General features: G+C 36.2%; 1 protein-coding gene across 1 annotated transcript in view; it reads right to left on the bottom strand.

Moving 5' to 3' along the window:
* Positions 1 to 4,125: 4,125 nt before the first annotated feature.
* The window catches only part of asz1 (ankyrin repeat, SAM and basic leucine zipper domain containing 1), a 60,493-nt gene continuing 51,186 nt past the window's right edge, over positions 4,126 to 13,432 (bottom strand). The window contains exon 13 of the mRNA XM_017440004.3: positions 4,126 to 4,514. Within this exon, the coding sequence (XP_017295493.1) occupies positions 4,341 to 4,514 (174 nt within the window). The 3' untranslated portion in view covers positions 4,126 to 4,340. The remainder of the gene's footprint in view (positions 4,515 to 13,432) is intronic.

Consider the following 13,432-nt stretch of genomic DNA (forward strand, 5'->3'; position numbering starts at 1 on the left):
AAGAGGGGGGTCCGTGGAGTGTCTTAAAAGCCATGCAGAGATTCTCCGAGAAAGGGAGGGAGGGAGGGAGGGAGGGGGAGGAAGGGACAGATGATGATGTGCTGTCAGCTTCAAACTGCTTTACGCAAGGGTGGGCAGAGAGCTGTGTCAGGAATGAGATGTCTGGGAGAATGTGTTCAGGCTGGTCTGACACAGACAGGGACTGAGACTGAGACAGACAGAGACAGGAATATGGAGTTAGATTATTGCAATAACGTTGCACACAAATCAAACATGTTTCATTCAAATCAAACATGTTTTGCACAAATAAAACTAGTTTCACACAAATAAAACTAATGTCACGCAAACAAAACATGTTTCACACAAATAAAACATGTTTCACAAAAATAAAAACATGTTTCACACAAATAAAAAAATGTTTCACACAAATCAAATGTGTTTCTCAAAAATAAAAACATGTTTCAAACAAATCAAACATGTTTCACAAAATAAATAAAAGTATTTAAAAACTATCCTCGGATGCAAAATGACAAAACTGCCTCTCCTCGCGTACGAAACAATTTTTAACACATAACGTTGCACACAAATCATGTTTGATTTGTGTGCAACGTTATGGCAATAATCTAACTCCATATTTCTCACTGCTAACAGGATGAGCAGCTCACAGGTAAGTTTAAAAATGTTTCTGATGAAAAAATAAATTCTAGCTAAGTCATATTCACAGCACAGATTTATCTGAAATAATTTGTGCTGTGAATATGACTGATTGATTTGTGTGAAACATTTTTTTATTTGTGTGAAACATGTTTAATTTGAATGAAACATGTTTGATTTGAATGAAACATGTTTGATTTGTGTAAAACATGTTTGATTTGTGTGCAACATTATGGCAATAATCTAACTCCATAGTTGCATTCTGTATTTCTAACGTGATTATTGATCTGAAGTTACTATATACAGCCATAAGGCAAAAGGTGCTAAAGTGGAAGTCACTGTGGTTCACAGTCTTGTCTGTATGTAATTACATTTGGTTTCAAAAAGGCCGTTTTAATAAAGGTAAAGAGCTGCATGTTTAACTGGAAATATTTTTCCAGACATTATTTTTTTTAAGATATCCTAAATTAATTTTTTTACATTTCCTATTAGGACAAGATAGATGTAAAATAGTTAGAATGCTCACTTTGAAAATGTCTTCCTGATATTTTCTTGGAATATTAAATATACTTTCTGTAAACTGGTCCCTGTGATAAACTATTAGCTTTATATGACCTAAATTTAGGAACAGTTTTGGTTTTTTAATAAGAATTTATGTTCTGTCTCGAACCACAGTAAAAAAAAAAAAAACAAGCAAAGAACAGCTTTTTGTCTCTTTTTTAGTCCAAACTTTTTTGACCTGTATGTTCAGAAACTTTAATTGACTTACATTTCAGTTTATTACAGTTTCATCAATAAAATTAATGTTTTCACTTATTTTAAATCAGTTTGGTTTATATTTAAAGGCCAGAATTAAGTCACTGCTGGCCTTGGGACACATGTTGCCCATCTGTCATCTAAAAGATTCTCAATCAAACTCAAGAACAAACACACTGATGTATAAAAACCTTGAACTCAAGGCTTGATGTGGTGAATGAATCAGAAGTGAACATCAACAGTATTATGCTTATATTTTATACACAGAAAATCAGAAATATGTTCTGCTCATCTGCTGTGCAATGTTTAAAACAATCTGACTTTAATCTTTTAGAAAATGCAAAAAGGAAAAGTCTGTAAACAATATGGCTTCTTAATGCTCTGATTTATTTATTTTTCTATACTTATACAGACCTAGAATATAATTAAACTAACTTTTCTACATTTCCAGACTGCATAGGAACCCAGTTTCTTCTATAAAGTTTAATATTAATTTGGGACTTTTATAATAATCTAAATTAACAAAATGCCTACATTTTAATGTATGAACTGTATAAGATGTGTAAAGGGAATAAAGTTGGTGGCTCATTAAGGTCATCATAGTTGGTAGAATAACGGCAGAATAATAATAAAGATGCTTCAGTGCTCATGCGCTGGTTCTCCCATAGAAGCACCTAAAGGTGATGTGTCCATTTCAATTGGATTATCCATCCCAGTCTTTTTGAAGTTCCTAGAGGAAATCTGAAGCTCTGTCAAATGGCAGTTCCTCCATCTTTGATCTGGAGGTCCTGAGACCCTGGCCAGATGAGATTAATGGGCAAATTGGATTTCTCTCATGATCTCTGTGGAAGAATAGCATAAAAACAAGGCACTAAGGCTCTCTGCACTTTATTAAACACAATGTTGTTATTGTAGCAGCTGTCATTTATCAAACACAAGTCTAGTTCCATGGAAGTGTTGACTGATTAAGTTGCCAAACTTAAATTTTTTAATAAAAATAAATTTGACAGTGTAACACCACACACTGAATTTACCTGAAATAAACAGATGAGCAGAGATTGCCTGTGCTGATAAGTAATGTTAACAACTGAATTTGCAACTTTGCATGTTCTTGATTTGTAAACCTGGTTTAATTTTTATTAGCCTGATTAATGGATTAAGGATCATTTGATCTGAGTTCAGTGTCAATCTTTGTAAATACAATAAAAAAATAAATAAATAAGTGACCGATTTCAATATCTTTTAAGTTATATTGGCAGCAAGAAACTAGAATTGCTGAATGACATGCTGAGATGTATTTTAAAGGTATAGTTCGGTCATTTCTGAAGTGCTGATCTGTTAAATACTTATCAATAGTTAGCACCTTATCAGCTGTGGCATCAGTCAGAGTATAAGGAAACCAGGCCGGGCTAACGAGTTCCAGTTTTTTAGTTTCGGCTTATAAAATGATTCTCAAAAGTGATATACTGCCATGAAAGAACACTACATTAGCTGATATTAAGCCTGTACATTTTTGCATGCCATCATTTAGTTTGTTGCAGCTTCCTCAAACAAAGAATGTCTGTATTACTATGTTAATGTATGTGTCTGGAACATAGATTAGTATTTTCTGATGGTGCAGAAAATACCAACCTGATCAGAACGACTAGTCAGTCAAAAGTTTACTCAACTCCCAGCAGACTGATACAATCGGCAGTATCAACATGCGGGCAGTCGCAGCACACATACAAGATTCACGTAGTAACATGGTTGTTGTTTGACAAAACAACTACAAACTAAAATGATCATGCAAAAGTGTAGAAGTTCATTAGCTAATGTAGTGTTCTTTTTACACGTGTTCTTAAGAAATTTGTTTTTTAAGGCTGAAAAATGAAAAATGGGAAAAAAGGACCCTTGTTTCACAAGCCATTAGACTAGGCTGGACACAAACCTCTGCCCTTTTCTCCTTACTCCATGATATGATGGCTGATAAAGTACAAACTATTGATAAAATTAGATTATCACTTAAGACTCTCCGTTTAATGAAGTATTAGTGTGTTGTTTCAAAGAATGATAAAAAGCTATCAACGTAGATTCATACTTATTTCACTGCAGCTAAACCTCCAGTGTGGACATTAATGCTGGCAGATGTCACTTTTCTCACAAAAGCAGGCAAAGTAAGGGGGAAAAGTATGAACTACAACTAAAACATCCTGAAAACAACGTTAACTTAACAATGTAGGACATTTATTTAGAATTCTGAATCATTCAAAGCCCTAAAAAGTTATTTTACTGCCATAATTTTAGTTTATACATTTTATTTTGCATTATGCATATTTATTGCATCACTAGGACATTTATTTAGAAAAGTTCTAGGTAGGGTCTAATATGTGGGATGTTTGTTCCGCTGACACAAAAAGGAGACGCACCCTCCGGTGAAGCATTGAAGCATGAATAGCATAACAAATGGCAGCAGAAAAGGCCAATTTGAGTTAAGAGTTTTATGATTGCTTAAAATTAGTTGTAAGGACTTCATTTCTACCTCTTAATAAGGGTGAGCCAGCAAGGTATGTTTTTCATGTTATGTATGTCATTTATGTCTTTATTTTATTCATTGCACTACCTCATTTAAGTTTATCTTGTATTTTAGTTCAATGGTGGCGTAGTATTGGCAACAACATGGGACTGTAACCAGACAAGTGTAAGCGTCTACACCCCATATTAAAGCAGACTTCATACCATCAGTAAAAGAACACTTTATTGACATTAAGAAAAGGTGGAAACAAAAGTAAAATTAATTAAGACCAAAGCCCAAATTAGCAACAGCTAAGAAACAAAATACTTTGATACAAAAAAAAAAACTTTCTCAAAAATTTCTTAAAGATAAAACCTATTTTATAACTGAACAGTAACAAAATATGATCTCTGACTAACACACACATGTACAGTACTTAGAAGCCATTTCTGAACATGTACATGTAACCCTTGCCACCAGCAGCTTTGCAGAGCAGGAAGAGGAAGGTGGCTCCAAGCGCACTCATAGCAGCCCTGGTCAGGGACCATGTTCTCCAGCTCTTGGAGGAAGCAGCCTGAGGAAGCTGATAGCAATCTCTGGCTTCATCCATCTAGGGGAAGACAACAAATTGAGATTACCACTGGAAAAACACAAGGCCCTAATACAAATATAAAACACAATTTTTGACCTTAGACAGGAAGCAGAAGCCATTTAAACCCAATTCACCCTGGATTATGGCACATATATTGGTCAGTTTTAGGTCAGTAAAGACTTGACTGGGTGGGAAATTTCTGCTCATTTACTGGTATCAAAATAACACCAGCTCATTTTGAGGTTGAGGGCATGTCTGGGCCCACTGCACCACCACAGAATGACTCGCAAATTTGAGTCACTAAAACTTCCTGTGCCAAATCCTCCAGGATTCACAGGCCAAGTGGAGTGTCCAGTCTTGGTCATGTTCCTGAACTGTGTCAGAGGGTGATACCATAAAGCTTAATCCCCATCATGTGAGAAAGTTAAAAAAATATATATATACAAAAAAAAAACTACATAGCTCAAAATTTTCTTCCAATAAAACTTGAACCTAGATCTCTTGAAACTTCCTGAATTCTTACAAAGTGAATGTCTAAGTACTGTTATTCCCACAGAAAGAAAATGAAGTTCAGAGGCAGCACACTTATAAAACAGACTCTAGCTCCTCTTAGAAGTTACACATTTTATTATCTTTTAATGTACCCAAATTAATTGGTTAAAAACTATTTAGGAATATTTATTTGATGTAACACAAAATTTCTAAACATTTTATGTATGACACAACGAAACCTAAAATAATTGAGTTCACTTGAGAGACCGCCTTTTTGAGCTTGCTGGCGCACATATGACCAGCTATGAGAAGATCCTTGCATCAGGCATTTTTCTGCACAAGATTGAGGATACTGTGTTAAATCGTTGTTGGGTAAGTACTTTGCTTTATTCTTTTGTCACGCACATACAGCTGTATAGCAGTCATAATAATGCAATAACCAGATGGGCGCAGCCGCAGTGTATAGAGTTTACATCAAAGTAGTTATGTTAGCAAGTAGCTACCTAGCTTGACTGTTAGCATCTCCACCGCAACAGGTGGATAACGGGGAGAGTAGCGTTGTATAAATGAGATCAATTTTAGTAAGTGTATTTTATATTTGTGAAAAAAAATGTTTAGAACAAAATCCTATTCTTTATTTTAATATTTTTAGAGTTGACTTGAAGTCGTGGTACCAGCACTTAGCCAAGATACAAACTAGCTAAGCGGGGAGTATGCTACTGACTCGTGCGTCATGAAAAATAATTACAACACTAATATTAGTTCCACCCCCTTATATATAATAGTGCAACTACTTTCAATTAGTTATAAAAGGAATTATAGCATTTTATTGCCGTTTGGGTTTCAAACGCGGAACCCTTGTAACCACACAGGTTTTCTGGTACACCGGTTAGAGTGACGCACGTTATAATGTCGGTTAAAGGCTATCAAAATAGAGGACAAAAAGGTCGTTTCTAGGACTGAGAGGAAAATTTACTTTGAAAAACCAACGGAATCCTTAAACAAGGATGTACCTTTGTGCAAAAGAGGTTGTATACACCTGAAGCGCTAACCGAATGGTACCCGTTTATATATTTCTGGATTGGACATGCTAGCTTGTTGCTAGCTAGTTTCAAATGAGTTAAGTAAATTTGTAAATGTACTAGTATTGCATCTATTTCCCAAAATGGATATTATTCAGAAACAAATGTTTTCTTCTTGTGTTTTATATTTTTCAGGTGAATGCAAAGGTTCTACACATGACTACTAAACCTCTACAAGCAAAGTTCCTTTCTCAATTTGACCTCCTCTCAGTCAAGCTGATGAAGATTTTGGAGGGCAAAGGAGGCGTGAAGGGGCAAAAGGTCAAGGATGTCTTTGCTAGAAAGGATTCGGTCAGTCCATATGCATGCATCATTGTCAGTCTTGTCTATTTGGAGTTTAGATTTATTAATTTATAAATATATCTATAAATAGATTTATAACATCACTCACACACATTCACAATTTAATTTTAAATGCCTTACATAAAAAAAAACAGTTGCATAAACAAACAAATTCATACAACATGATGCTGTTTTTGGTAAAAAAATGTATTATCTCATTTGAATAAAATTTTCACACTCCACTATCATCACAAGTAGAATTGCGTTTAATTCTTTGTTTATTCGTTGCTCCTGCTCCAGGAAGCTATCAATGCTAAGAGGGAATGCATTCTTCAAAGTCTTGTCGTCTAGTTTAATGAAGACCCTGACTCATTCTTCAAAGAATATCTTTATTATTTACAATTTTACCATTTTGGCACCAAAAATGTGTTTGTACAGATATTGTTGTTGATTTATTGTTTTCTATATTAATTGTAACTAATCCTAGAGCTGATAACTTTTTAATTTAACTGAGAATATTGTTTGTAAAGCAGGGTAAAACTTTGTATTCGCTCTTCAACAATATGTGCTTTTCCACTCTATTGACAATTAGTGCAAGATAATTATGGTGTTTTTGTGTTAGTGTATACGTCCTGCTGTTTACAAGTATACTAAAGACTATGAGTTATGGGCTCTTTATTTTATTATGGGAAACTTAAAAAAATATTTTAGCTTAATTTGGCATTATGGTAAGACAAATAAGATGGGTTTTAGGTTATTTACAGAAAGTAGAATGCCGATATTGTTCTGGTACTTTATGAAGTGTGCCTTCATGTACGAATCTCAAAACATTTTGTGGGATTCAAGATTTTTTTTTAACATGAGTCCTCTGTTGTGCTTTGTTTAGGAATCTGCCACTGAGGATGCTGAGAGAGACATTGCAGCAACTGTTATGGGAATTTACACAGTTGTAAGAGATGGAGAAGATGAGCCAAAGGATGTGGGAATTGTGATTGAACGGACTAAAGTCCTCCAGGACATAGATGGTGTGATGATGGCTTTCATCATGCTGTTTGGGCTCATTTATGCCCTGGATTTAAACTATCCAGATGACCTTAAATACACCTTTGAGTTCTGCCAGAAGATCATAATGAATCTGGATGGACACAAGCTAAATGCAAAAATATAGCAGCTGAAACTTGAGTTGTTTGGTTGAGAGTAAGCATAGAGAGACAAGTAAACTGCTGAGTGTTGTGAAAAAAATGGTTCATGTTTATTTTATAATTTGTTCACTGAAATGTCATGTGACTGGATGAGTTCTCCCAGAAGATCATAATGAATCTGAATGGACGCAAGCACAATGCAAAAACACAGCAGCTGAAACTCGAGTTGTTTGGTTCAGAGTGAGCATAATGAGACAAGTGAACTGCTGAGAGTGTTTGTTCTTGTGTGAAAAACTGGATCACCTTTATAATTTGTTAGATGTCATGAGATGTGACTGAATTTTGCAAGGTACTGTGAAAATGGTGTTAATTGTTCCAGTAGTGTTGGACTATGTCATGCACTGTTTTAATTAATGCATTGATCTGTGTTCAAATATGTTGCTGGCTGATGTTCCACATGTAGAACATTACACAGTTTCTATACTGTTTGATGATTGACCCTGTTTGATGACTTCAGAAACAAGTATGTGGTGACAATCATTTTGTTAAGTTTTTTTAACCTGGTTTTAAATAATAGTATTGACCAGGTTTTGTTTCATGTACTTTTTGTGGAAGATTATATAAAAAAATTTCTAACCAACCAACTAAATTATTGTGTCTGTGAAAATATTGATTAATTCTTTTGTGAAAATGTATTACAAATAATTGATAAAACAAAATAAAAAAAAAATTGGGGGAAAAAAATCATGAATTGCACTAGATCAATTAATATTTATTACATTTAACTTATTTAATTACATTGAGTAAGGAAAATATTTTTGGATCTCATTAAGTTAATGAAAATATATTATTTCAGTTGCATTAGATAAAATTGAGTTGGTCAGACTCAAACACTTTACATTTGATCAATGAAAAGTATTTGATTTACATCATTGTAAAAAAACTGAGTTGAATGGACTTAATTTATTTCAATTGTACAAACCCATATTTATTAGATGGAAAACCTGCCCAAAATTAAATTGAGTTCATCCAATGAGTTATTTCTATGAGTGCAGCCAACACCCTCACCCACTGTAATTCACTCGCCCTCCCCCCCCATTTTAAAAGAAGATTTTTTTGTCTCCATATTATAAACTTATGTACCGTATTTTCCGCACTATAGGGCACACTGGATTATAAATGAATGGTCCATTTTCAAACCTTTGTCACATACAAGGCACACCAGACTATAAGGTGCATTAAGCAAAACAAAACAGCCCTGTCTTTTCAGAGAATACTGCACCGATGTAAAGGCCCCCACATACTCGGGCGTACTTCACTCAGCGGAGGTCCGTGTGGACGTCTGCTCAAAGATTAATTTTTATTAATGACCAAATACGCGTACTCTGTGTCGCACAATAAACTGCCCGGTGAGAAACGGTGTTTCACATCGAACTGTTTTGCGACACCAACCGTTCTCAGATAAGAATTGACGCCAGCGCGACTGCCGCTCTCTGAGAGCACTGACAGGTGTGCAATAGCTGCCCTGGTGGTGAAGAAACGGGGCTAAAGGCACCGTCTTTTCTTTCGTTTTTTTAAAGCTAAGAAGCAAGCGATCTCTTCGTCTTCGTCCGGTGACGCCATGACTGAAATTTGTCACGGGAGAATTTTAGGCAATCTGTACTCTCGAGTATAAAGTCTCAACCGTCCGCGGACAGTCCGCCCAGATAAGTTTGCAACTAATTAGGTTAATTGGCAACAGGTCAGTAAGAGGACTGGGGATAAAAGGATCTTTCAAGAGGTAAGCTCAAGTGGAGCTCCATCCACTTCATTACAAGAAGACCGTCACGTTAGTTCTGCTGGTTTTACCACTGAACAATATCTGCAGGAAAAGGAAAATGTTTTGTTGTTGGCTGTAGTATAGAACATGTGTCCATGCATGTTCTCCCAGTCACGGAGAACAGAGCTGCGTGGTTTCATTTTATTTTGATGGCAATGTCCTTGTGATATTGCCAAAGAAAGTTGTAGTTTGAACAGCTCACCCGTCCCAGAACCATGTCTCTGTTCAAGTCACGGCAGGTTTGTCTAAACTAACATTAGAACTATGTTAATAAAAGAAAAGCAAAATTGGAAAAAAGTAATAAAACGGATCTTTATCAGGTGGCCGTCCAAACTTTTCGAGTTCAGACCCACTGATTGCCTGTGTTTGATCCAACAAATGTCGGTTCGGAACAACTAAGTGCCCTTGTCCCAAAGTCAGAATCCTCAGAGTTTGAATTAATAATGATATAAATGTGCGTCAGATCAACAGGGTTTAATCCTTCAGTGAGTTTTTATGTTGAGACGGGACACTGAGTTGGGGGGCGTGGCCAACAGCAGCTTATTTGCATAATAGTGACATAGCCCTAAAACCACTCATTCTGAAATAAGCTCAAAACGGGCAGAACTGATCAGGTGAAATCTCAATATCTGAGAATGATTTTGTGTATTAAATATAATGAACATGTTTTGTATAGCCCACAGACCTATCCTAACTTGTCTAAGGAAGCAGGATAGGTCCCCTTCAAAACAGGTCTGATTCTGTTCAGAACATCACTAAATGGGCTAGGGAACACTTCCAGAGATCATTATCTGTAAACAGAGTTCACTGTGGCATCAAAACAATTCTGCTTAAAGTTCTGTCATGCAAAGAAGAAGCCATATGTAAACATCATCCAGCCAACTTTACTGGGTCAAACTCATTTAAATTGGTCTGAGGCAATATAGAAAACATTTGTGGTTAGAGGACTCAAAATCTGAATTTCTTTTAGGAAACTACAAACACCATGTTCTCGGCACTACATACATTTTAAAATACCACAATTAAACAAAAAAGGTAGAATGTGTTAGTTGATGTTTGTATTATGTCTCATTGGGTTTTTGAGATTGCATTTTGGTTTTATTTACATTTTACACAACATCCCAACATTTTCAGAACTGAGGTTGAAGTTTGAGAAATCAGTTTTTCTGTACCTTGAAAGCCTAAGCCTAAAATATTTTGCTAAAATTTTTATCTGAATCAGCTGATTACTTAACTTTTTTTTTATTAAACCATCCTGATTTCATTCCAATATCAAGCAAGTATGTGTGTGAGTATAACCCCAATCAACCCCAAAGGCAGCAGGTGATATGCCTTTCTTTAAGGAAAATTACATCTTTAATTTTTTTTGGCAATATGAGCTGTGGCAAACAAGCATCGTGTAAGACTTTGTGAATCTACTATTTTTCTGAAAACCTTTTTACATGAAACCACATCAGATGTGAGGTGTGAGTTTATCAAATACTTTGTAGGAGCATAAGTGTAATAAGATATGCTGTTCGAAAAATAAAGCTATGGAGTGTATCAACATTGTTCAGCAGTGGGGGAAAAAAAAAAAAAAAAAAGAGTCAACAAAACATACAAGAAACTAGCTCCACAATGAGTCAAATGGAACACAAGTACAATAATTTTACACTATACTGTAATATTTTTAAAATAAAGTATAAAGTAAAAGTTCATATGTAATGCACTTATTCTACACAGGACTGTTTATCACATGAAACACAAGAGAAACTTTATTTTACAAAAAGATAATTTAATTTAATTTTTAAATAGCCTCAAATGTTTTGTTAAACTGAAAACACCTTGCTGTATATTTGTTAAAAAATTTAAATTTATAAAATTTTAGATATGTTCTTATTTAATTTTTTTAAATGTACTGATCAAGCATATAATGATACACTTTTTGGGGGGTTACATCATAGAACATGGAATTCAGAAAAAATGAAACTGGAAAGAAAATAAATTGGGGAAAATAAAAGAGTTTTCATAAAGGCCTAAATGGTATCACTTAAACAGCTTTAAAGTTGATAATTGAGTGGTTTTAGATAGTGGAGTTTTGCTCTAAAACAACCCCTGTTCTAAGTAGCTCTTAGATCAGTCTTTCTGAAACTGTGGTCCACAGGCACCCCCTATTAGTCTGCAAGGTACTACATGTAAACGACCATTATATGCCGTGACGTGAGCTCAAAGTGCAACACGTACAGTTAGCCTGTTAATACTAAAGAATTGTTTAAAATGATAATGGATAAGTGGCCCAGACTGGGTCACTCAAAAGGAAAGTTGAAGAAACATCTGACATAACAGGGAAAGTGCAACAACTCTTTGATAATGCAAGCAGCATCCTTTCAAGCACTGCTGTTGAGTCCCAGGAGAACCGTTGTATATTATTGTTGTATTATTGTGGGGGCATTTTAAGTTAAGTGGTCTGTGAGTGCTTGGTAAATGGGTCAAATGGTCCTCAGCCTGAAAAAGTTTGAGAAACACTGTCTTAGATTCATAAGATTCATGAGAATTTTTAGCAGACCCACCCAAACTGAAATGGCTCTGACTCCTGTCTACTGAAGGCAAGATACTGGCTTTTCATAAAGACTCGGCAGAAATCCACTTAAAAAAATATGAACTGTCCCTTAAAGCAAAACTAAGTAACTGATCTGCTTATTGGAGGACTTTTATATATCCCATCAATCAATACCACCACTGTTGAATCTTTCTTGTTCCTTGGTTCAGAGGAAAACATTTTTATGGAATCTTAACCGAATGATAGTTTTTGAATTGCCTACCTTTTTCTGTTGCTGTCATACACCTGTATGGGTAAGACCAAACGATACACCAATGTGTGAATGTTGCTGTTTTAACAGCCTGAGAAAGATATTGATTCCTATCTGAAAGAGGCTTTAAAAAGATAACCTACAGAAGAGAAGGGTTGAGCATCTCAAGACACCTTCGAAAACAACTGCAAAAAAAGATCTAAAAATCCTAGGAAGTGTAGTTACTTGTAAAAATAAATGTACTCTTTTACCCTTGGAAATTTTCCTCCAACACTAGAAGTCAGTGACAGAACCATTCCTAACATTAAGTAAAGCTCAACTCATAGCTTTAGGTAAAAATGTCTGTGTCAGTACTGAAAAACTACCAAATGTGAAATAAGCCCTCAGTTAGTGTGCCTAAATAAAATGGATTTCATCAACAAAATTAGATCTTGTGAGCCTGGTTTTAAGTGAATGTGTGAAGGAAAGGAGGAATCCTCTGGTGCCTGGATATTGGTCCGATTGCTTCATGTTGGAAGATTCTAATCTGACAGAACCAAAGACTCACTCCACCATCAAAGAGGTTGAAACGTGCTTTCTTCTAATACTACAATTTTAACCATTTCCCTCACATGTTACTGTACTAGCACCTCATCTCAACAGTTCCTTCTTCTCTCTCAAACTCCAACCTGCCCCCCTCCCCTATCCCTCTGCCTCAGAGTCAGTGTGTTGACAGGTCAGTGTCACGGTGGGGCTGACTTATGGGCCGTGAGGATTCTGCCCATAGGGTGTGTTCCAATTACAGAGGGATCACACTCTTAAGCCTCCCTGGTAAGGTCTATTCGAGGGTTCTGGAGAGCAGGGTCCGTCAGATAGTCGAACCTCTGATTCAGGAAGAGCAGTGTGGTTTTTGTCCTGGTCGTGGAACACTGGACCAGCTCTATACCCTTAGCAGGGTCCTTGAGGGTGCATGGGAGTTCGCCCAACCAGTCTACATGTGTTTTGTGGACTTGGAGAAGGCGTTCAACCGTGTCCCTCGAGGAATCTTGTGGGGGGTGCTCCGGGAGTATGGGGTACCAGGCCCTTTGATACGGGCTGTTAGGTCCCTATATGACCGGTGTCAGAGCTTGGTCCGCATTGCCGGCATTAAGTCGGACTCGTTTCCGGTTAGAGTTGGACTCTGCCAAGGTTGCCCTTTGTCACCGATTCTGTTCATAACGTTTATGGACAGAATTTCTAGGCGCAGCCAAGGTGTTGAGGGGATCCGTTTTGGTGGTCTTAGGATTGCATCTCTGCTTTTTGCAGATGATGTGGTCCTATTGGCTTCATCAGACCGTGATCTACAGCTCTC

This window comes from Kryptolebias marmoratus, linkage group LG17, assembly GCF_001649575.2.
Source record: "Kryptolebias marmoratus isolate JLee-2015 linkage group LG17, ASM164957v2, whole genome shotgun sequence".
NCBI lineage: Eukaryota > Metazoa > Chordata > Actinopteri > Cyprinodontiformes > Rivulidae > Kryptolebias > Kryptolebias marmoratus.